This window comes from Rhineura floridana, chromosome 5 (assembly GCF_030035675.1).
Source record: "Rhineura floridana isolate rRhiFlo1 chromosome 5, rRhiFlo1.hap2, whole genome shotgun sequence".
In the NCBI taxonomy this organism is placed as follows: domain Eukaryota; kingdom Metazoa; phylum Chordata; class Lepidosauria; order Squamata; family Rhineuridae; genus Rhineura; species Rhineura floridana.
This window is the reverse complement of record NC_084484.1, coordinates 127419683-127446413: the sequence shown is the minus strand read 5'-3', so window position 1 is coordinate 127446413 and position 26731 is coordinate 127419683. Positions and strand designations below refer to the sequence as shown.

The following is a 26731-nucleotide window of genomic DNA, read 5'->3' as shown; positions in this document are numbered from 1 at the left end:
AGGGGGAAGAAAAATGTGGCAGCCAGGGCCTGGGGGAGGGAGGGAAAATATGTCCATGGGGAGTAACAGAAACAGATGTAGGATGGGTGAGTTGGCTGGCAGAGAAAGAAAAGGTGGGAGGGAGAAAAATGTTTGCCTTCTTTGAACTGGGAGATATCCATGAGATAGGTATTTTACCAGGGGGAAGGGGGGGAGAGGTAAACTGCCCTGGGTAATTTACCTGAGAGAAAGTACTGAGGTATTTAGAGAAGTGTTCAGTTAAGCTAAGAACAACCTATTATTATTATCATCATCATTGTCATCATCATCAGAAGTAGCCCAGGATGGCAAACAAATAACCAAAACATTAAAAACATCTATAAAACATATTAAAAACAAAATATCTTACAAAACATTATAAAAACAAAACATCTTTTTAAAAAACATTTTTTTAAAAAACCCAAATCTTCAAAAAGATCTTGAAAACAATTCCAAAACAGATGCGAACTGGGATACCTCCTCTACTTAAATGGCTTGTTGAAAGAGGAAGGTCTTCATCAGGTGTCGAAAAGATAATAGAGACGGCACCGGTCTAATATTTAAGGGGAGGGAATTCCAAAGGGTAGGTGCCACAACACTAAAGGCCCGGTTCCTGTGTTGTGCATAATGAACCTCCTGATAAGATGGTATCTGCAGCAGGCTCTCCCTGCAGAGAGCAGTGACCAACTGGGTATATAAGGGGTAAGATGATCTTTCAGGTATCCTGGTCCCAAGCTGTGTAGGGCTTTATATATTATTCATTTATTTATTTGTTTATTTATTTAGTCCATTTATATACCGTTTATATTTAAATAAAACTCTAAGCGGTGTACAAGTCTTAAAACAGCAGCTACAAAAAACAATAAAATACAGTTAACTGAACAAAACATCCTCTTTAGTATCAACGTAATATAAACATTGCATATAAAACTAAGTACAAGAAATACAGGAAAATAATATATATAATAGACTAAACAGAATATTCCCTACGTTTCAAGGAAAAACAAACATGTTAAAACAAGGTTATTTTAAAACATAATACATTAAATCAGATTTCTTAATCACAGTATAATAATAATATACCCAAACCAACACCTTGAACTTAGCCCAGTAGCTAATGGGCAGTCAGTGCAATTCTTTCAGCAGTGAGGTAACATGTTGGCTGTGTCCTGCCTCAGTGCCGGTTGATTTGCATGGTTAAATCTTTATTAGCTGTATTGCTTGGGGCAACTCTTTCAGCATATTGGGACAGAAGGTGTCATGAGAGTGTGAATTTAGGGAAAACCTTCCAATATTTTCTTAAAGACACTCTAGTAGACCTAAAATTAAAAATATTTTAAGTGGCCTGCTTGGTCATTTGTAGGGCGAAGTGAAGAGATTCAGTGTTTCACCTTTGGAAGATGATTCGATTTTCCTGTGCTGGGAGTGGGTTTGGTGGGGACTGTGTAAATGTTTTTGGTAGGAGGACTGCCTATGTTGCTGGGTATGCTGATCATGCCTGCCCAACCTCTATATCGTAAAGGGTCAGATTATATAGACAGTGTAGGTTACTTTCCACTGCTTCTACTTAAAAGACAGCTCTGAACTTCCCATCACTTGAGGAAGGTGGAGCAGGAAAAATCACTAACCATATCTCATTCCCCTCTGTGACAGAATAATTGGTTTGATGGATAAGGGGAATGCAATGTATATAATGTGACTTTGGCAAGGCCTTTGACAATTCCAGATGGCATTCTCAAAAGTAATTGGAAAACTGTGACTTGGCAGATGGCTATAGCAGGCAACAAATTCCAGTGGGGAAGTCATGTTAGGCTGTTGCAGCAAAAACAGTAAAGAGTCTTGTGGCACCTTAAAGACTAATAGATGTACTGGGGCATAAGCAAGTGCCCAATTCATCAGAGGAACAAAATATGATCCTCGCTTTGCAGATATACAGAGATACATACATACATACACACATGATTACGGAAACAAACTGTAAAAAGTTAAGTTATAGGGTAGCTTTGGGCTTGTGACATTTCTATGTAGATCCCAAATGGATACGAAATACGCCCAGAGTAACCCAATCACAACAAAGGTTATTTATAGTACAATCCTGCTGGATTGTTGTTGTTAATTTTTTTTGTCACCTTTCAGCCAAAAAAAGGCCCCCAAGGCGGCTCACAAAATATAACACATATATACAAAATTCAAGTACCAAAAATACAACTTACAAAAATTAAACAAATCTTAACATTTCAAAAAATATTAAAAGCCAAATGCATTCATGTTCCTGCCAAAAAGTCAATCCTCACAAAGATGACAGAGAGAACAGTAAATTCTTAGGGAGAAGTTTCTCCTTAATTTCTTCCATTAATTTCTGAATGCTGGCATTTTTTAATGTTAGACACTGACCTCTTTATCCTTTGTAACCAGCATAAATACCTGTCACCTGCATTATTGGTAGGGGATTGAGCTCAAGATGATGACATTATTAAGTCTGATAATATAGTTGTCTGAGTATATTGGGACACAAAGGTATTTCCTTGCTGCTGGGTAGCAACTGTTTTAGATCTAGGAACTGCCACTAAGCAAGGACAAATAGCCAACATCAAGGTAGAATACTGCATCCAAGGAATTATCATTGATTGATATTATGCATTCTCTAGCAGTGTCTGGTGTAAGACAGAATGTATGGTAGGTAGATCTGACATTGCACAAATAGGGATCTAAGACACTCAGTCCTTATTTTATTTTGGACTGCTGTGTGTTTATGTTTAAAGCAGAGGTGGGGAACTGTTTTCAAACTCTTTTTGGGCCCTGGACCTGAGGTTCCTCACCCCTGGTTTAGAGTATCTAACTAGCCAATGTGGTATAGTTGTTAGAGTGTTAGACCTGGAGCAGGAGAGCCCATGGTTCAGCCCCTACTCACCCCACTGTGTGTCCTTGAGTCAGTGACTACCTCTTAGCCTAACTCATGTATATAAGTTATAATGTATATATTATAAATGTTATAATGTATATATTATAAATGTAATTAAAAATTAAAACTAAAAAAAATCTATATATTGAACAAGATTCAGAATTTGGCAGTGAAGACAGAATGGATACAACATAGATAGTTGCTAAACAAATATCCCTGCCTTTTTATTCTAATAGGTTGTATTTGCTATTATGGGGCTAAAATGCAATGTGTACTTTATTTATACATTTATAAGAGTACATATGAACAAATGTTGAAATATTTTCTTTTGTTGTACCATAGATTATAAACATGAAAGTGTGTGACGGTTAATTAAATTTTGATGCTTGACTCATTTAACTGTTAAGGTGTAATTTTACAATCTTACAGGATCTTCAGTGTGTTCACAGAGCTTCCTTTCCCACTCATTCCAGTGAATGTTCTGTATGTCTTTTCTTTTATTCTTGCTTTTTTCCATTGATAAATATGTGGAAGATATCCCTATATTTATTTATTTGAAGTGTTTCTAGCCCACTTTTCATTAAGAATCCCCAAAAGAATCCCAAAGCAAATTACCACCACAATAAGTTAAAATCATACCCATCAAGGACCAGCAAAGATAAAACATCAGCAAAACATTAAAATTTAATAATAAACTCAGGAGTCAACAATTCACCCAAAGGCCTGGAAAAATAATTATGTCTGTAATGTTCTGGAAACTCATAAGCATTGGTTCCAGATTTATCTGGGATGGGAGGGAATTCCATAGTCAGGACGCCTACATTGTGAACATCCTCTCTTGCATTGGCACATATCGAATTTCAGGACAATGCAGCACCACCATCAAAGCATCTCCTGAAAATCTGAAAGTATGGACAGGCCTGTATGGGAGTAGGTGCTCTGTCAAGTATTTAGGTCCTAAAGCTGCATAGGGTTTTGTTTGACAATACAAGTTCTTGACCTTACTGTAGCTTGGTAACATATAGGAAGCCAGTGCAGTTGTTCCAGCATCAGTATAACTGCCTTCCACAACAGATGTGCCACAGCATTCTGTGCCTTCTGAACCTGGGTCTCTAGAAGGTTCATTTGTTCTCAGGAACCTTTTTCACGTTTCTTATACCAGTCCTTTTTATATGCTATTGGTGACATTTAAAATGGGTATGAAGTATGAACAGATGAACTTTACTTCAACATTTGACAAAGCTCCATTGTTTTACATTGTGAAAATTTATTGTTTTAAATTGTGATAATTTGACTGCAAAATGAAGTATAATAAACTTTATTGCAACATTGAAAAAAATTAAATAGTCATGTGTACAGCACTACAGACACTTGTTGGATTGCATGTCAGCATATTTCTGGAGTGACTCCAGTTTTAACAGTGAACTTACAAATGTGTTGTTTTACACTATCTCCATGTTTGTTTGTCTGTTCATTTATTTCAGATATATGCTGATTAATATTATGATTTTTTAAGTGGTTCCATCCACTTGAAAATGCCAGTGTGATCCATTGACCATGTTCTTGGACATCACCCCAAAGTTACCTTCTTGTGAGAGTCTAAATATGTTGCATTGTCTTTAACCCATAGTATCCTTTTCCTTTTCAGCACCCTCCTTGATAGGTATGGTCAGAAAGGACTGGGCTTCCCAAAACAGCATTGCCCTCTCATGGCAAGAGCCTGATTTTCCTAATGGAGCCATTCTGGACTACGAGATCAAGTACTATGAGAAAGTAGGTCTTGACTAAAATGAAATAAAATCCTCAAAGCATCATGTCATGACATTTTCCCTTTTTTGTAGATCAACACAAACTATAGCCTATGGATTTTGTTCATAGTGAAGTGGTTGTAGAATTCTATCATCAGTTTGTACTGTGTTAGCTACTCAATCACAGAGTAGCAGTTTGCTCATGGGCTCCTGCTGGGAGGAAGGGTGGGATATAAATCAAATAATAAATAAATAAATGTCTAAATGTTTGGCAAAACCTTTAGACAAAACATCATAGACAAAACGTCATGAAGGTTGGGAAAAAAATAACAGCCTATCACGATCAAAGTAGTAATATGAGGTGACCATTAGTTTCATACATATTATTTTCCTTTAATAAGCATCATTAACATGACTTGTTATTAATTGCTATTAATTTGGGACAATAGTAAAGAACTAAATAACATTTCAACAGCTTGACGGTGACAATTATGAAGACTGCTAAATATGTGTAACCTGCTTTCATAGTGTCTTTTTGTATGCAAACTGCTAAGAATATATGTTAGATGGTATACTGTTGAGATGGTTTATGACAAATACCATTGTTGACATTCTGGTAAAGAGAATAGCATATATTTAATTATTAATTAATTAATGTAATTTGTATACCACTTCATACTTCAATGCTTGATGTATATAAACCCTGCACAGCTCTGGATTGTGACCTTTCTGTAAAACCATAAACTGCAGCTACATTTTCAACGACTGGTCAACCAGGTCAACGACTGGTTATGCAGATGGTGTCGACAGGAGAGGTTTGGATTCTGGGACCATGGTCTAAGCTTCTTGGAGGGGGGACTGTTGGCAAGAGATAGGCTGCACCTCACGAGGACTGGGAAGAATCTCTTTGGCAGAAGTATGGCAAAACTCATCAAGAGGGCTTTAAACTAAAACCTCTGGGGGATGGAGATGATAGCTTAAAGACCGATCCAAAGACAGCAGGTTGTAAACGCAAGGATTTGAAGGGTACAGGAGACACTGGGAGAGAGAAAGGGATGCACGGCAAAGCTCACGGTATATTAATGGAGGAATCCAATCGGGACAAAAGAGACTTCTGCTGTCTATATACCAACTCGTGGAGCTTGGGAAACAAGCAAGGGGAGCTTGAAGTCTTAGTGCATCAAGGCAAATATGACTTCATAGGGATAACAGAAACTTGGTGGGATGACTCCCATGATTGGAATATAGCCATTCAGGATATAAACTCTACAGAAAGAATAGAAGCAACAGAAAAGGAGAGAGAGTAGCGTTATACGTCAAAGACAAATACACCTCTATGGAAATCCAAGAGAGTGAACAAAGTGGTCTGGTAGAGACCATTTGGGTTAAAATAAATGGAGAAACAAATAAAACCGACATGGTAGTAGGTGTCTACTACAGACCCCCTGGCCAAAAAGAGGTAGTAGACGAGGCCTTTCTCAAACAAATCTCTGAAATCTCAAGGAGGCAAGAAGTAGTAGTGATGGGGGACTTCAGCTACCCGGATATCTGCTGGGAGACAAACTCTGCGAAGCACAAAGCCTCCAACAAATTCCTGATGGGCCTTGCTGATAATTTCCTCTTTCAAAAAGTAGAAGAAGGAACAAGGGGATCGGCAATCCTGGACCTGATCTTAACTAACAGGGACGAATTGTTCACGGGAATTAAAGCGGTTGGTACCTTGGGGGAAAGTGACCACATAATGCTGGAATTCGGGATTCTGGGGAAAGCCAAAGAAGAAGATAGTCAAACATGGACCTTGGTTTTCAGGAAAGCCGATTTTAGCAAGCTCAGGGAAATGATGGGTAGGATCCCGTGACTAGATAGACTAAAGAAAAAAGGAGCCCAAGAAGCGTGGGACTTCATGAAGAACGTATTACAAAAAGCGCAATCGCAAACAATTCCAAAGAGGAAGAAAAATGGAAGACATTGGAAAAAGCCAATATGGCTACACGGAAGAATGGTGGAGGAGGTAAAAGTAAAAAAGAGCATGTATAAAGAATGGAAGGAAGGACGCATCACCAAGGAAGAGTACCGATGAGTGGCTCGGGCTTGCAGGAATAGCGTAAGGAAAGCTAAAACCCAGAATGAGCTGAGGCTGGCAAGGGAAGCGAGGAACAACAAAAAGGGGGTTTTCAGATATGTTCAAAGCAAGAGAAAGACCAAGCAAACGGTGGGACTGCTGCTCAGTGAGGATGGCAAAATGTTGACAGATAACAAGGAAAAAGCAGAACTGCTCAACACCTATTTTGCCTCCGTTTTCTTAAAAAAGGGAACAGTGTGCAACCTTGCATCGGTAGCAATCTCAGTAAGGGGTCGGGACTGCAGTTCGAGATTGATAAGGAGATAGTCAGGAAATACCTAGTTAACCTAAATGAGTTCAAATCTCCAGGGCCTGATGAACTGCATCCCAGAGTAATGAAGGAACTTGCGGATGTACTCTCGGAACCTCTTGCCATCATCTTTGAGAAATCATGGAGAACGGGAGAGGTGCCGGAGGATTGGAGATGAGCAAACGTTGTCCCGCTCTTTAAAAAGGGTAAAAAAGAAGATCCGGGGAATTACAGGCCGGTCAGTCTGACTTCAATACCGGGAAAGATATTAGAACAGATAATAAAAGAGTCCATTGGCAACTATCTAGATGACAATGCTGTGATTAGTAGGAGCCAGCATGGGTTTGTCAAGAAAATATCCTGTCAAACTAATCTCATCTCTTTTTTTGATCGGGTCACTAGCTTAGTAGATGGTGGAAATGCTGTAGATGTCATCTATCTAGATTTCAGCAAGGCGTTTGACAAAGTCCCCCACGACCTTTTGATTAGCAAACTAGTCAAATGTGGACTACATGGAAATACTGTCAGGTGGATTCACAACTGGTTGGAAAACCGTACTCAAAGAGTGGTTGTCGGTGGCTCTGCTTCGGACTGGAAGGAGGTCTCGAGTGGAGTGCCACAGGGTTCTGTCCTGGGGCTGATGCTCTTCAACATTTTTATCAATGACTTAGATGATGGGGTGTAGGGAAGCCTTATGAAGTTTGCTGATGATACGAAACTGGGAGGGATAGCTAACACAATGGAAGACAGGAATAAAATCCAAAGGGACCTGGATAGACTAGAAAATTGGGCTGAAATTAATAAAATGACATTCAATAAAGACAAATGCAGGATTCTGCATTTAGGCCACAAAAACAAAATGCACGGGTACAGGATGGGAAATACCCGGCTTAGCAGTAGTGTGTATGAGAAGGACCTTGGAATTGTAGTGGATCGTAAGTTGAACATGACCCAGCAGTATGATGCTGTGGCAAAAAAGGCAAACATGGTTTTGGGCTGCATAAACAGAGCTATAGTTTCCAGGTTGAGGGAAGTAATAGTCCCACTATATTCTGCATTGGTCAGGCCTCATCTGGAATACTGCGTTCAGTTCTGGGGGCCTCATTTTAAGAAAGATATAGACAAGTTAGAGCGGGTTCAGAAGAGGGCGACGAGGATGATAGCCGGTATGGAGAACAAGTCTTATGAGGAAAGGTTGAAGGAACTTGGCATGTTCAGTCTGGTGAAGAGAAGGCTGAGGGGTGACATGATTGCACTCTTTAAGTACCTGAAGGGCTGTCACATAGAGGAGGTACAGATTTGTTCTCTGCTGCCCCAGAGGGTAGGACTAGGTCTAATGGTTTTAAGTTGCAGGAGCGTAAATTCAGATTGGACATTAGAAGGAACTTCTTGACAGTAAGGACAGTTCGGCAATGGAACTGACTGCCTAGGGAGGTGGTGGGATCCCCTTCGCTGGATGTCTTCAAGCAGAGGCTGGACAGCTGTCTGTGGGAGATGCTCTAGCTGTGGATTTCCTGCTGTGAGCAGGGGGTTGGACTCGATGGCCTACAAGGCCCCTTCCAACTCTATGTTTCTATGATTCTATGATTTTCCTATGCCAAGCATCCTCTGGGATAAGCACATCCCCATTTAAAATTTGAATAATATGCCTGCAAGCAAATTATCATTTGCAGATTATAGCTTACTAGAAAATAACAGTGGAAATGATTATCAGGATAGTTGAACTTTAGAAGTGCCCAACTGTTAGCCAATGCTATATTAAAATGGTGACCCTTCTACAACAGGACCTGCCACGTAATTATTCCTCCACTCCCACCTGCGCTTAGACTGGAACTGAATATTCTCTGGATATTTTTTGAAGGTAGACTGAGGCAGATCATGCTGAAGAGTAATTAGGACTGAGCTCTGTATAACTCTCTCCTAGTTGTAAGGCTGAAGACTGTCAGCAATTCTCCCCACTGCCACCACCAATAGAAGTACTGGTCCATACCAGAGGTTACTGTGTGTTTGCAGATGTATGCGTTCCCATTTAATTTGCTTAGTCCACATGATGTTACCCTCAAACAACACCAGTCTCGATGCTTTTCCTCTGTAAATTTGGGTTTGTATGATATGGGGTTAATCCGATAAATTGGGCAAAATTGGGCTCCAAACTACTCCACTCAGGGTAGCAGATTATTTGTTTTGGAATGGGTGGATCCATTGTCACTTTCTGCTACTCCCCTTTCAAATCCATATCCACTACTTCCTCTATGTTTTTATTTCTTTTCCGGTTGTGCTCATAACTATTTCTGGTGGGCTCCCAAATGGAAGATTCCCCCCCTTTGATCCCTAAGATTTGCACAAAACCAGAAAACTGCACAAGCAAATCACATTAAAAATTTCTACACCAGAAATACTCAATTTCTAAAGTGTATGCTGAGTATTTACAATTGCTTTAATTTCTTTTCCAGTATGTTAATAGTGTCAGGAGCTTAGCCATATATATATATATAGTGCACAACATATTTACAATTGCCCAACTCTGTTCTTGGATATGTAATAAAAAAAACCACCAAGGTGCACACACAGCTATACCCTGTCAGTACTTCATCAGCTTAATATAATCAACAAATTAGAAGGCAAGGTCAAAGACAAAAGAGAAACACCTACTGGTATGAACAGAAAAGATCCAAGTTAAGCCTTATTAGGGATGGAAAGATGTGTCAATTTCGGTTCTCTCAGTTTCTCATTTTTCCAATCTTAAATTTGGTTATTCCCATTTCTGTAGCAATTTGCGGCTTTTTTTAAAAAAATCCTCATGAAAATTCTCCAACATTTTAGTTGAAATTTCTCCTAATAAACACATTTTTGTAAGCAGTTCTAACAAAGGTGCACATTTTTACAAGCCATTTCTTGTTATCTAATGCATTTTTGCATGTTATTTTCATGCATATATTCATTTTTATGCACACTTTCCCCTCATACATCCATTTTTGTAATTATTGTTTAGTTGGTGAACTGCATCACAGAATTCTAATAAATGTAAATTTCTAAGGATGGTTGTGCTTTGGTTCTCATACTGATTTGGAAAGTGGAAATTTGATAAATTCTGCTTAAATGCAAACTGAATTGAAATTTTCACCCATCCCTACTCATATATAAATTCAAGTACATACAGGCGTATGCGCTACTCCAGTCTAATTTGAATAGGAAAAATGTGGATTAACAGCTAAATAATGCTGAAATGTAGACACGGCTGAAGTTGAAGTAGGTGTGTACACTCATCCCACCAATGCTTCCAGTAAACGGGTTTGGATATCTTGAAGGTGTTTCAAATTCTTGCAATAACCATTTATTCAGACTCCAATAGTGGGACAAAATTAATATTTGTGTATGCCAAGGGTAAAATTGCCCCTATTGTACACTTTCTTCTCTCTGAAAACTACTGTTTGTCTCTAGCACAAGACAGGGTTTTTTTCACAATAGGCAATGTTTCCTTTTTTGGAGGAGATGTATTTAAAACAAAAATTAACAACTTTCCTAAGCATCACAGATGCCTCTTGTGGTGGTGTTTTTTAAAACAAAAACAGTAACAATAATAAATTGTTCACCAGCATGTCATACAAGACATAACAAGGAAGCTTACAGAAGGAAAATTTCCCATCTCCTCCTCCTCTGGCTGCTGCTTTGGAGGGTTGGGGAAGGGCTCCTCTTGGTGGAGGGGGGAAACTCCCAAAATTGGGCTTGGATCCCTTGTTCAGAGAGGCTTTTCAGGGGCAAAGGCTGCTGAGGAGGGTCCAAGAAACGTTCCTTTCATTAACTTCCTTAAGTTATCTTAGAAGCCAAACCATATTTTTTTTACTCAAAACCATTCTTGACTCAAAGTTATAGTGTGTAGAATACCTTCTGCAGGCCTTACTAATGATTTTAAAGTGTCCTTTCTCCTGTTCTTGTCAGAGCAGTTGAGTTAACAACCTGTTATTATATATTCCTTACTGAGCAGTTAATAGTCTTATGGTCTTTTGCAGGAATACTCCTGATGCTCGTAAAAACATTTTCATTATAGTAGATATTTGACTCTGTTGATACATCTTGTATTTGCAGTGACCTTGTACAAATGGTACTCATCTTAATAACAGACATGTTAAAAAGATTTCTAAGTAAAATTGCCATGTATTTAATCTTAAAGCAGTGTATGATGGCTATACAAGCATATATCAAATTAGCAGTGGTACATTTATAATTGATGAGATACTTTCATATACATATATGATTCTGTAACCATATAAAAGTAATTTTGCATTTCGCCAAAGTCTACTCTATTTTCTAGATGTGTTGCAGGGTGGGCATGCATAGGAGCATTTAATTTCCCCAACTGTTTTGCTTAAATGTGATAACAAGCCTAGAAAATAGAAAGATTTTATTTCTTACCAGAACCATGTGTGGAAGGAGAAAATGTATGAGTGCTATTCTATGAACTGTTGCACAAACCAAAGGAAGGCTACTCATCCCACAGTGCCAGATTCTTTCAGGGGTTTCTATGAGAAACATGATGAATACTGAAAATAAACAGCAGCAGCATATAAATTCAAGTGGGCTATTCAAAGGTCTAAAGAAAGAAAGAGCTTGTGCAAAATCTTTTCAAAAGGAAGAAGTTCTCTGAGTTTGGGATCATTTTTCTCAAACAGTGCTGTTCTACTAAGACAGGTGTTTGGAGGCAGTGATGGGCTGGATGTGGGCCAATAAACTGAAAATAAATCCTGAAAAGACTGAGATGTTATGTGTTCCAGATTCTCAAGTACAGGACATATGAAGACAGTCTGTTCTGGATGGGGTTGCCCTCCCCTGGAAAGAGCAGGATTGCAGCTTAAGGTTACTCCTCGATCCAGCATTGTCACTTGAGGCCCAGGTGGCCTTGGTGGCTAGGAACAGGAATGGAATGGTCTGTCAATTTTGGTTCTCTCAGTTTCTCATTTTTCTAATCTTAAATTCAATTTTCCGTATTTCTGCAGCAATTTGTGATTTTTTTTAAAAAAAAATCCTCATGAAAATTCTTCAGCAATTTATCCCAATATAATGTTTTTGTATGCTATTATCACAAAGATACTCTCTTTTTTGTGCATACTTTCCCCTAATATATGCATTTTTGTAAGCATTGCTTGGTGAGAGATCTGAATTGCAAAATTCAGATGAGTGTGAATTTCGAAGGATGGCTATGTTTTGGTTCTCATATTGTTTCAGAAAGAATTAATTTGGTACATTAGACTTTAAATGTGAACTGAAATCAATTTCTCCCCCATCCCTAGCTTGGAATGCCAATTTCTAGCTGCAGCTCGTTCACCAGCTACGGTCCCTTTTGGACAGAGACAAACTTAGCCACGGTACTCCATGCTCTGGTAACTTCTGGATTGGACTATTGCAATAGGCTCTGTGTGGAGCTACCCTTGAAGACAACTCGGAAACTTCAACTGGTCCAAAATTCAGCAGCAAGATTACTGGCTGGGGTTTCTTTTAGAACTCATATAACCCCTGTTCTAAAACAGTTGCAAAAGTTGCCAGTTCGTTTCCAGGCCCTATTTAAGATGCTTATGCTTGTGTATAAAGCCCTAAACGACTCAGGTCTCAAATATCTGAGATACTACTTCCTTCCCTACAGACCTTCTTGGGTGTTAAGATCAGCAGATAGCCCATGGTGAAACGTATGACATCCACATGCTTATAACACTGACACATCAATCTGTGGGAGAGATATACAAGTTCTGATTTCAGATGTCATGCAGGAAACACAGAAACAGCCAGGTCACTCATGTTCCCTCTTAGCCATATAGTTCTATGTAATGTTTGAGGTTGCTACATTTGGGGTCAAGAATAGTACGTGCACACCATTATAACTGCCCAGTGACCAAGTACGTTGAGTTTGGATAGCTTTGCATTCAGTAAACACATAACTGGTTTGCAGTTGAATAATTCAAGAAGAAAAATAGAGTTGTTCAGATAAATCTAAAGAGATCAAATGTAAGATGGAGGCAGGCTTTTTCCATTGTGATAAAGAATGAGTTCCCCAAGAAAATTACATCGATAGATATCTCTTTCATTTGTTGTTTTTTTAAGAGTAATGGGTTTTTAAATAAATGAACTTTTGTAAAATAGTGTTGCTTTTATTGCATGTTTATTTTGCTGCTGTTTTAATTCTCCATTTTTTATGTTTTTAATTTATGTTGTATTTTATATTATTTTTGCAGAGGTGACAATCCTTAACTGATAGACTAATCAATTAAAGTTGTAGATGCTAATTGGTATGGGATAATTTTAACTGCTGAAGCTAAGAACTAAAGATACAGTATAGTTGGCGTCTGGTAGATAACTGCAGAATAGAAACAAATATTAAAAGAGAACCTTTCCTTCTTTTGAGGAGTAGCTTTTGTATGTCATCCTGCATACATTTTTGTATGTCATCATCTAAAAAGGCCACCTCTGTTGGAATTTCAGTAATACGCATATATATTTAAATGTAACTGTTTAATTCATTGGGCAGTTTTTATCATAGAAGTTTATAAATACATATGCAAAACAAAAAATAACAATTGTGTATGCAGTTGGCACTATTACTGTACATATCCAATGCTGCAAAGATCACACTTTATGACAAAGATAAAATCATAGTAGCTGCCCAACCTGAGCATAATTCAGTCCCATACACAAAAATTTATAAGATCCCAGAGATTACACTGAGAATGAAGGTGTAGTCAATAGTTGTGGTAGTTGCAGCATGGTGTTGAATGAGATTGTCATTATCTTCAGCATTGCTTTATCTCCTTTTGTTCATGTCAGTACTCTGCCACATTGGGAATTGGGATTAACAGCATCACTTGTATTATTTTGGGCCAATTTCATAAACATACACAAGATAGTATTTGATATATTGATTCTGAAGCTTTCATGTAGGAAAACAGGCATTACTGGAGCATTAAATGGCAGCTGGAAAATGTAGCAATCAATATTTGAGCCATTTCAGTATTTTCTAGCATATACTTTCCACCCTGACTATCCCTGATTGCAGTCTGATATAAGGCATGAGGCTAACCTTTCAGTGTTATTGAACCTTGTAACTTTATATCTACTTTATCTTTAGCATCTGTCATTGTTTCCATGCCCATTTAGAAATGATAGATAAATTTATTTTTTTATCATGGTTATCAAATATCAACCATTCTGCTAGGAGTGAGCACAGTCTCCAGTTTACTCCATTTGTCTGTTCCCCATTTCCACTCACCTCATGTTGGTTTCTTCTTTCTTTTTTCTTCCTGGAAACATAAGCCAATTAAAGTGATATTTCACCAGAACTGATCAAACTCAATTATTTATTTGTATTTCCTTCCTGCTCTTGTTGGCAATTTTGCTGAGGGACTAGATGGAAATCAGATTTAAAACGTTAAAGGCCAAAATGCATATTCAATATCTCATCGTTATTTCATGAAACAAAACTTGCTTCCTAGATTAGAGAGCAATGTGAGAATAGAAAAGAAAAATGTGATAAATACATGATTGATTATCCCAATATGTACTGATAATATTTTCTATGGAAAACTATAGCAAGCAATTTTAATTTTAATCCAGGTATTTGGCCTATGATAGCCATACTTGTTACTTAGAACAGATGTCTTGCCTATAAAAGGTAATGTTCAGTCAGAAGCATATAGTGATTAGTTATTGTTAATGTCCATTGCTATTGTTAAATATTAGGTTAAATAATTCCTTGTGGAAAGACCACATTGCAACTCATCACATAATGTGAGCATTCACACATTCACTGGGACATTGGATAATGGTACTGATTATGGTTTTCATTTTTAAGCAATCTATCGTATATATTAATAGTGAACTTCTGTGACTGTGGATCCTTATTAAGCCAAAATGGCATCACTCTCATTTCATCCAGAAAGCTCAGGAGAATCCCATAGTTTGCAAAAGTACCAAAAAGTGAGAGTGGGTTTGCCTTCACCCCCTCCTTCTATACAAGAGATGACTTAGGAACTAGACTCCTGCAGGGAAGGGTGGCTGTGGGTGATCACATGGGGATGACCTGGCCAATGAGGATGGAAGCAGGAGCTTGCTTTATAAGCTTGCTCCACCCCCAACCATTCTTCCTCCTTGTTTTGTTGTGCCCTCCCACCCTCCCTATATGCAGTGTGGGCTTTGCCAGTCACCTGTGAAGGAACTAAGTAGGATTTTTGGGGTGGGGTTCCTTGATTAGGATCCTTCCTTTTTCACCAACTTCACACTGCTGGGATGAGTTCAGTTGGCTCCAGGAGTGGTGTGGTTGGTTGCCCAGCATGGGCATGGAGTTTAGGCAGGTGAGGAAGGTGGGGAAAAATCAGTAGATATCCTGAGGTATTATTGGGTTGAGGGCACCCTTTAGGGATCTGCCAGTGCTTTATACCTGGGGAAACCTGAGAGGGTGCCCATAGACATGACACACACAATTTGGGTAAATGTGGGTTTAGTGGGGCTTGGCTGCACAAGTTGGGTTCATTCCTAATGTTTGCCTGGCAAGGATGGAGCGCTTTCTTCCCCATCCTTTGCTGGGGAGCCATAGCCTGTGTCTCTAGCACACGCCTAAGGATCTGGAGGCTACTTCCCTACCAGCATTAATTAACTTTCTCACCTGCCCATGCCTTCTGAATTTGGTTAATTTGGTTAATTGGTCTGCAGTTTTTCCATATATTTTAATAACTATAACCTTATTCTAATGCTTTGTCTCACAAGTCTTTGTGGATGTGGGGGCAAAGGGTCATCGGCAACAGATTTCACAGAAAGGGAAAATATGAATTAAATGAGGGAAAAAAATACAGGCAGGCCTTTTGATGACAATGACATCATGTAAATGCTGCTAAAAACTTGCATGCTTGAGGAGCATAGATCCCACAATAATCAGCTATCTCTGGAAACACCCTTCATGCTTAAAAGCCAGCAACTTTTTTGTTACTTTCGGCAGCATCCAACTAACTCTTTCTGTCAGTGCAGGGATTAGCACTAGTGCAACAGAACTTCCCTCCTCCTCCCCCTGCATGTCACCTAAATCTGCTCTGGGGGTTACCCCAACCCTCCGGAGGGAGCAGATTTGGGGAGGGCTCAGGAAGTGTGCAGGGAGAGGAGAGGGTGGAAGTTCCATTGTGCAAGCAGTAATCCTTGCGCTTACAGAACAAATTCATTGCATACTTTCCATCATTTTTGAAGTTCAGTGCCTCAGGCTGCTGTGTGCCTAGTGGGTGAAGCTTCCTAGGACCTAAGTGGATGATTTCATTCTCACCCTCTCCTCACATTTTAAGGTGTACATAGACATTTCTTTTTGCATTTTGGCAGGTGCGAGGGAGAGTAGAATTTGAGCCATCGCATCTCCCCATTGTAAACACATGTGAATTTAAACAGAATGTAATTTGCCTTTTTAGTTACACCATAATCTTAACACTTGTGGAGCAAGCAAAATTTAATTAGTTTTTAGGGAATATCATTTTATAATATTTTGTTTGCTGTTTGTATCCTTGGTATATTCTGTTTATATGTACGTATTTTATATTTTCTCCGTTCAGTTTACATGTTGATTGCTATTTCAAAATGTAATAATATGCTGGAGACCTCATTAAAAATAAATAACAACCTAAAGATACCCTATAGTACAGTTTTTCATATTTTAAATTATGGGCATCACATATCATTTGTTTGTTTTCTCTAGTGCTTCTTTTTCTCTGAACACCACAAATTAATCGTGCTGCAATTATTATGTTTATTTTATGCTGTTGAGATAGTGGTCATGGACTATAACTCCTGAGCAGTGTTACAAACTTTGCTGTACCATACATCACTTCACTTCAGTGGCATTACATTATGTAAAGAGAGAGTTAGGCCAATTCTATATATAAGGCACTGCTCTGTGGTAAAGATGTACTGTCCAAAAGCTGCTGCCCTGCTAATATAACATTCCTTTGTTCTTCTTTTCCCCGCTCTAATGTGTCTTCAGTGAATCTTATTTTTTCCATGTTATCAGGCAGAAAATGCCTTCCGGAAACTTAATACACCACATTTCTGAACATTATTTTATCATATTGGAGATTCATCTGGTGCCCTGTGGGTGCCAGTTTCATGTATGTTACGTGGATATTTGTGGACAATTTTGTTCTAACTTGAATTATGGACGAGAGATTCTGTTATCATATTGAAGGAAGCCTAAAGGCAAGCTAGAAAAATATGGAAGATTAGAGCTGGCACTGGATGGTCAGGAATTGATCGACAGCATATAATGTGGTTTCATAAAGCCATCCTAGTAGCTAAATGCCTGTCCCTTTGACATGGAAAATCAAAGTAGTCCCCCAAGTATGCCCAGGACCTGTTGGTCCAAGCAACATATGATATAAACAGCGTTATGGAGGAAGCAGGACAATGAGGATAAATTCCCACAAGTATGGGATGTCTCTTAGAACTATGTGCCAGCTGAGAAGGATAACCATGAGAAACGGGAATATAAATGGAATGTTTTTATTTTTAGTTTGAGATATATAGTGTCTGCAACTGTGTGCATATAGATATAGATAGTGTGTGTGTGTGTGTACACACACACACACACCACATTTATATATAATCTGTGTGTGTATATGTACACACACCTTTCGTTGCTAATTTTATTTTAATTAATAAATTAAGAGAATTTTGGAGAGGGGGTGTACCAGGAACATGACACAAATGTTTCTCTTTTTAGTAGTTCATGCAAAAGTTGCTGAACATCTGTTGACAACTTTAAAATATAAATAACAAAGGAAGAAAGATGGCAGATCCCTAGTAAACTAGAAAAATGCTTCTTGTTTGTTATTAAGCATGTGAATGGAATCCCTCAGAACCTTATAAAGGCAGTTATTTAATATTAAGCTCAGAAGACACTCTGGCCACAATAACAGCAGAGTTAGGTGCACTTAAGCCTATCAGTTTCAATGTTGCTGCATTATGGCCTCTGGGTAGAAAAGAGTGGTTTTATGCACACACAGATTAGATAGACAGATACATGTGCACGCACACACACACACACACAAGGCATCATCCTAAGAGGAGGTGCTGAGCTGCCATTCCTACTGACTTTGCTCGCAGTGGAGGATATGACGTTGCTCTTAGGGTCACTTAACACTTGAAATTTCCCTGTACAGGTGAAGATCAAAGCACATGTATACCATAACATGTCAAGATCATGCTCACACTCATTTTACCACATGTACAGTGCGTTTCTCAGATATAGATATATTGCAAGACATACTCATGCAAGAACTTTAGAAGTTATGGTCTGCAGAAATATATGTGTGAGTTTGTTTTTCCATTTTATGCCTGGAAAAAGAAAGCACTATGTGTGAAGTAACCTAAACACTTCCTAAATAGTTTGCCAAATGCAGGTTAACAGCTTTTTTTCTCCCAGCTTCATTAGTTTGAGGTAATTTGTGCAACTGCATTAAATAAAAGGATATTAAGAACTAATTTCCAAACTAATCAAACAGCAGGAGCCTGTTTCAGGTTTGCAAATATAAAAGTGAAGAGTTAATTTTCATTTTCTTTTACCCACAGGTCTACCCACGGATAGCGCCGGCATTTTGGCACTACCTGCGGGTAGAAGTGAGTAGCAGGCATTTGAATACGCCCACATCTATATGTTATGCTTTCTTAGTCCTTATTGAAATCCTAATTTGTCCATTATTCAAATTATATAATTGCCATTTTTGCTGCCATTTGCTTTGTATGTAGTTTTGTACTAATTTCATATTATTTTGTCTCCAGTGTAATTACTAACACAATTCACAAGGACACAGTTCTCACCATATGAAAGATAACACAACATTTCTTAAGATGTTTCTAAGTGTAGGTTGTGCCATACATCATGGAACAGCTGTCACCCCTTTATGAACACACTTTTACATTCATAAGAATTTAGTTTTTAAGACAGTTATTACGCAGCTTTCACGACTCAACCTGACATCATTTTTCCCCTCTTTTGTCCCTCAGGAGCATGAGCAGCTCAGCTATTCCTCCACAAGGTCAAAGGCTCCAAGTGTTATCGTCACAGGTCTCAAACCAGCCACCAAGTACATATTTCATATCAGAGTCAGGACGGCAACAGGATACAGCGGCTATAGCCAGAAGTTTGAATTTGAAACTGGAGATGAAAGTAAGTCTTGATCAAAGACACAGAATGGTGGCATGTACGACAGAAGTGACAAAAGCATCACATAGCTAGGCATTGGGAGTATTAGGTCTAAATTCCATCACAGACACATTGGGTCTTTTAAATATATATAAAGCACTATAAATGTGCGTTTTCTTTTTTTAAAAATGACTTCATAATACTCTCCAGCTCCTTCTTAGTTTTTTCTTCAGCTTTTATTTTTGAAGTTCCTAAGTTTTAGGAATTCACCAGTTATGGCAAAGTATTCTCCAAGAGAGTCTAAGCTTTTACACTCTTGAATAGAGATATATAAGCATCCTGTTGCTTGCCCTGAAATAGACTGAGCCATTGCAAATGTTGAAAACAAATGCTTGCAAAAGTTCAAGGTTTTTGCGAGACTTTGATTTGAACTCTTCTGAAAAACTCAGAGGGCATTTTGCTGCCACTGTCAGACCCCCACCTGTGGTCTGGTCTTGTAATGGATCTCTCCCACTGACCCCAGCACAGGTCTCTCATGATCTCACTACTAGGCACCACCACCTGACACTCTGTAATGCAATACTGACCTGAGACTGCGCCTTAGTCTCCTCTACAGATTGCTACATAGTGTCTGGGTGCACTTACAGGCCACAACCCCCCTGTATCTTTCTGCCTTTAAAGATTACAGCCCTGGGTTGCTTTGGATACCTGGTGCTGTTACACTTACCCTTCATCGTTGCCACCATTGATACTGTTCCCAGCTTTGGTATTTGCTCTGCCAACCCTTCTGGTCTGTAATATCCCAGCCAAGGATCAGGCGTGTTGTTAAACCAAAACTATTTATTTATTAACACAAGGAATAAACAAGATTACTTTAAGTTCGTTCAACATGCATGGTTATATATAACAGTTTTTTCTTTATATCTCTTAGTCCTAAAACCTGCCTCACTACCAGCCTAAACACAAATCCACCCCTCCAAAACCCAGAAGCAACAACCAACAAAACCCACCCTCTCCAACTGTCATTCTCTCATTTATACCTTCATTCACCCAGACGCTCAGCCAATTACAACTCAGCATTTCTCAACTTTCCAACCCATGTACTCCCCCCTCTCACTCTCTCTGCTTACCACGTTTACCCTACAGAACTGACACTTACCATAATTACTGTACAACATTTACAGGGGCATCACAGCCACCACTTCTCCTTTCTCCTGCCCTATAGACCCAGCAACTTACCTTGGGAAAACATGGGAAGACAGGGGTGGAAGGCACTCTCAGGCCCCAGCAGATTGTTCTTTCCTGTTGGGAAATGGAATTGGAACTACCAATGCCAGAATCCCTAGTGGGAAACTGATTCTATCCACAAGCAGCATTTTTACTATAAGAACACTGTATATCTGGGATGGACAGTCGTTAGACTGGTGCACACAAGTCTGTGCTGTGAGGATTGCACACCATTCCTGCAAGTCCTTAAAACGGCCTAGAACCTCTTAGCGTTCTGTAATGGAAACCATTATGTCTGCTTCATGGAACTGTATACACAACATACAGTATGAAAGGAGCGAACCAGTTATTTAGATCAATTCTACATCCTAAGGCAGACTGCCTTTACCTAAAAGATCCTCACTGGTCCCTGTAAGAAGAATCAAGTCAAAGTATGCTTCATATATAAACTTGTGAGAAACAGATCTGAGAACAGAAGTAATGTAAGGACTAGGTCACAACCTATGACTATAACATGTGAGCTACCTTAAGCATCCTATACTTCGTGGCTACACTACTCAGCGGGTATGTGTAGAGAGAATCTCCATCATGCAGTCAGTTTCCATGACAGCTTCATTTGCCACCAAGAACATCTGTAATTCGCATGAAAATTCCACACACAATGAGGGCATCACATGTGGCGAACTACTCAGTACATGACAGCAGCTGCATACAATAGTTACCATGATGACTGACCACAAGAAAATCCAGACTGTGCATCACCATATGATAAATGCAAGGCTGTGTTTGTAGACAGCTAATACACATATAGAACCTCATATAATTTTCCCTCTTTAATGCATCACCCATCCACAATAGAAACCCATCCACAATAAATTCATTGGGATTTCAAACAATTTAGTTTGCAATATATGGAAATAAACCATATAGTACTGCCTTCAAGTCGATTCCGACTTATGGCGACACTATGAATAGGGTTTCATGAGGCTGAGAAGCAGTGATTGGCCCAAGGTCACCCAGTGAGCTTCATGGCAATGTGGGGATTCGAACCCTGGTCTCCCTGGCCATAGTCCAACACCTTAACCGCTACACACACTAATCAGTGGAACTTATTTCTAAGTTTATTGGGTTGATAATTGGTTTGATGCACTGTTAATGGTCCTGCCTTCAAAATGAAGTTTTTTTTAAAGATTAACTTCAGGTGGATAGTGATATTATTCTGCTGTAAGTGAAATTATAGTGATATTATTATGCTATGAGGGAAAACAGCCTAAATGCCTTCTAAGAAATACAGTTTTATGCTTGTTTATTTCCTTAAGAATTGTAAGAGAAATGCATATGATGACAAGCTATCCAAACTGCAGACCTACACAGAAAACCTGTGCAATTGAAAAATTTGCTTAAAACTAATTATAACTAACTATAGAGGAATTATAATAGGAGAATTATAGACCCAAAAAGGAAAGCTAGCAAAACATTACTGTCCAATTAAAGGGTATATGAGGTATATGTGACTTTTTATAATGAACAAATAACTGATGATGCATTTACGCAAACCATAAACACAATCAAGGCATGTAATTGAATGTAGAGTTTTGGCCTGAAGTGACAATGGAAAGTTTTAGCTTTCCTTTCATTATATTCATTAAGCAGTGTTAGTAGAATCATAGAATAGAACAGCTAAAAATAAAAGTGTGTTTAAAATTTAGGCTTTGAAAACATTTATGATGCTGATAGTTATTGCACTGGGTTCCTTGCACTGATGGCTGGTTGTGTAAGACATTCTGAGTTTCATTCATATTGAGTTGCAAACTGAAACAGAGGGAATATTTAGAATTGCTACAAGAATGCAGAAATTGGCTCGTTTCATTAGACCAGGACCCATCTAGTCCAAAGTTCTCTCTCCAGCACTGACAATTGGAGGTCCTCTAGGAATCTCAGAAGTTGCTATTCATGAGATCACCTTGTATCTCCAGCATTTGTTAATCTGATTTCTGTGCAGGAAAATTGCCTTCACACCACATGTGCCCTTTGAGACAAATGCATGTATCTGTATTTCACTATAACTGTCGATGGGCTTCCGTCAGGTATAAATATGCATATATAAAGCATATATAAAGATGTGGCAGCATTTATGAAGGTTTCTACACTGGGGGAGGAGATACCTTTATAGAACAAGTATCTCAGGTAAAAAATGACAACTCTCAGTATCGGATCAAACATATCACTTGTAATATGCAATGATAAGCATCTCACTTAAAGGTCTGTAGATCACAATCTTGCATCTATGCATTGGCCTGTATTGCCCCAGACAAATCGCCCAATGTGATGATTGAAGATAGTTCCTGCTATAAAAGTCATGAACTTGCAGAGACTGGTTATTACTGTAAAATTTGAATATTTGGAAAGGTTTTCATATCATCATTAGCGTGCAATTGTGACTCACTCTAGCAACACTGGGCTCAAATAATTTGTTCTGAGCATGTATGATCATCTCTGATAGTGAATTGGCTTGGTGGAAACAGATCATATTAAGCAATCCTAGGCACAATTACTCAGTAAGTTTCATTATGTTCAACAGGATTTATTCCTAGGTAAGTATGCATACAATTGCAGCCAAAGGCTTGACCTCAGTGGGGCTTACTTCAAAATACACTTGCATAGGATTGAATTGTAAGTAATTGCCATCTCTGGTAAATAGATCTGTTTTTCTTCCACATTCCCAGTAGAATCAATAGTTCATAATATTTCTGCAGAATGAGAGAGGTATGACTATTCACATTATAAATAAAAATTTCTTTTAAGTTATTAGTTATTTTATTTTTACTATTATCATAACATTTTAAAAATCATATGATTTTTAAGATGTTATGATAACAGTAAAAATAAAATATCATAAAATGTTATTATAATGTTAAAATACTAATTATCCCACTTTGGAAAGAACAAATATCAAAAACTTTCCAAGGGCAGCACATACAATGTAGTAAAAACCATAACATATTAATAAAATATAGATACCACAGCAATCAGTTAATCTGTATAAGTCAGTAAGGAACATAAAGTACAATATAATATGCTATAGAAAAGGTTGTGGTTTATTTATTTATTACATTTGTATACCGCCCCATAGCCGAAGCTCTCTGGGCGGTTTACAACAATTAAAAACATTAAAAACAAATATACAAATTTAAAAACATATTTTTTTAACAGCAATTTAAAAACACATGCTGAAATCCCTGAGAGAAGAGGAAAGTCTTGATCGGGCGCCAAAAAGATAATAGTGTTGGTGCTAGGTGCACCACATCAGGAAGATCATTCCATAATTTGGGGGTCACCACTGAGAAGGCCCTTTCCCTTGTTGTCAGACTCCCAGCTTCCCTTGGAGTAGGCACCCGGAGGAGGGCCTCTGATGTTGAGCATAGTGTACGCGTGGGTTCATGTCGGGAGAGGCGTTCCATCAGATATTGTGGTCCTAAGCCGTGTAAAGCTTTATAGGTTAAAACCAGCACCTTGAATCAAGCTCGGAAACATACAGGCAGCCAATGCAAGCGGGCCAGAATCGGTTTTATATGTTTGAACTGTCTGGTCCCTGTTACCAATCTGGCCGCTGCATTTTGCACAAGCTGAAGTTTCTGAACCATCTTCAAAGGCAGCCCCACATTGCAGTAATCTAACTTGGAGGTTACCAGAGCATGGACAACTGAAGTCAGGTTATCCCTGTCCTGATAGGGGCGTACCTGGGCCACCAACTGAAGTTGGTAGAAGGCACTCCATGCCACCGAGGCTACCTGAGCCTCAAATGACAGAGATGGTTCTAGGAGAACCCCCAAGCTATGAACTTGCTCCTTCAGGGGAAGTGCAACCCCATCCAGGACAGGTTGAACATCCACCATCTGGTCAGAAGAACCACCCACTAGCAGCATCTCAGTCTTGTCTGGATTGAGCCTCAGTTTATGTACTAGAGCTCAGCCAGTCCATTGTCGCACATTGACAGCCTCACCTGAAGAAGATGAAAAGGAGAAATAGAGCTGCATGTCATCAGCATACTGATGGCAACACACTCCAAAGATCCGGATGGCCACACCCAGCGGTTTCATGTAGATGTTGAACAGCATGGGGGACAGAACTGACCCCTGCAGCACCCCATACTGGAGAGTCCAGGGTGCCGAGCAATGTTCTCCAAGCACCACCTTCTGGAGGTGACCTGCGAAGTAGGAGCAGAACCACCGCCATGCAGTACCTCCCACTCCCAACTCAGCCAGTCTCCCCAGAAGGATACCATGGTCGATGGTATCGAAAGCCACTGAGAGATCAAGGAGAATCAACCGAGTCACACTCCCCCTGTGTCTCTCCCGACAGAGGTCATCATATAGGACGACCAAGGCTGTTTCCATGCCAAAACCAGGCCTGAAACCTGACTGAAATGGATCCAGATAATCGGTCTCATCAGGGCTGGATTATCCATTAGGCTTAGTAGGCTGAAGCCTAGGGGCCTGGAGCTCTTGGGGCCCCATGGGGCACTGGCCTGAGGGCCTCTGGAGCTACAGGGGGCCCTCCGCTCTCCCTTTGCGATCTGTGGAAGCATCCGTGGACCGCCATTCCTCTGCTTTACCTACCTTTCCGTTGTTTTTTGCGGTGCGCAGATTTGCCATCAATAAAGATGGCGGCTGCAGTTTCCTTAAGGGGCTGAAGCCTCTGCCCCCATCTTGGCTGATGGCATGCATGTGTGCTACATGCGCGCATTGCTGCCATCAACAAAGATGGCGGCAGAGGCTTCTGCTCCTTAGGGAAACCTCGGCTGCCATCTTGAATGATGACAAACCTGCGCGCGCTGCAAAAAACAACTGAAAGGTAGGTGAAGCGTGGGGATAGGGGGCCTCAAACATCAATCAGCCTAGGGGCCCTCCTCAGCTTAATCCGACCCTGGGTCTCATCCAAGAGTGTCTGGAGCTGGCCTGCCACCATTCATTCATGGACCTTGCCCAGAAATGGAACATTTGCCACCAGCCTATAGTTATTAAGATTTTCTGGGTCCAGGGAGGGTCTCTTCAGGAGTGGTCTCACTACTGCCTCTTTCAGGCAGTCAGGGACCACCCCCTCTCGCAGAGAGGCATTAATCACTTCCCTGGCCCAGCCGGCTGTTCCATCCCTACTAGCTTTTATTAGCCAAGAAGGGCAAGGATCCACACAGAAGTGGTTGCAGGAACCTGTCCAAGCACCTTGTTGACATCCTCAAGCTGTACCAACTGAAACTTGTGCAAAAAATCGGGACAAGGCTGTGCTCTGGATAGCTCGCTTGATTCACCTGCTATAATCCTGGAGTCTAAGTCCTGGCAGATGCTAAAGGTTTTATCCTAGAAGTGCCTAGCAAATTCATTACAGCGGGTCTCAGATGGATCTACCATCCTTGGGGCCAGTGTGTAATAGTCCCTGGACAATTCTGAAGAGCTCCACTGGGTGGCAGATTGATGATTTGACAGTGGCAGCAAAATATTCTTTTTTTGCTGCCCTCACTGCCCCTAAATACAGCTTACCATAGGCACTTACCAGTGTATAATTGCATCCACTAGGAGTTCGTCTCCATCTGCACTCAAGCCATCTCCTATATTGTTTCATCGCTCTCAGCTTTGGGGTATACCATGGAGCCATATGAGCTCTACACAGGAGAGGGCGCTCAGGAGCAATCATGTCAACCGCCCGGGTCATTTCTGTATTCCACAGTTCAACCAGGGTTTCAATGGGAGCGCCAGCCCTATCAGCCGGAAAACTCCCCAGAGCCCTTTGGAAACCATCCGGATCCATTAGTCTCTGGGGGCGGACCAACTTAATAGGTCCCCCACCCTTGCAGAGGGGAAAAGCCACTGTAAGTCTAAACTTCAGCAAGTAGTGATCTGTCCATGACAGAGGGACTGATGTAAGCCCCCCCCATTCAGATCACCATCTCCATGTCCAGTTGCAAAAACCAAGTCTAGAGTATGCCCTGCTACATGTGTTAGGCCAATGGCATATTGGGACAGTCCCATGGTTGTCATGGAGACCATGAAATCCTGAGTCACCCTGGATAAGGTGGCCTCAGCATGGATGTTCACATCCCCCAGAACTAACAGTCTGGGGGATCTCAACAGTACACTTGAGACCACCTCCGTCACCTTAGCTAGGGAGTCTGTTGGGCAACGGGGTGGGCGGTACACCAACAGAATCCTCAATCTGTCCCATTGACCCAACACAAGGTGCAAACACTCCAGACCAGTAGTAACATGGACAGGGTGCTTGCAGAGGGAGATGGAGCTCCTATAGTCCACAG

General features: G+C 39.9%; 1 protein-coding gene across 1 annotated transcript in view; it reads left to right on the top strand.

The window, feature by feature from the left end:
* Positions 1–26731, top strand: part of EPHA6 (EPH receptor A6) — a 786690-nt gene that overhangs the window by 499107 nt on the left and 260852 nt on the right. The window contains exons 6-7 of the mRNA XM_061628042.1: positions 4569–4693; positions 19059–19221. Coding sequence (XP_061484026.1) covers positions 4569–4693; positions 19059–19221 — 288 coding nt within the window. The remainder of the gene's footprint in view (positions 1–4568; positions 4694–19058; positions 19222–26731) is intronic.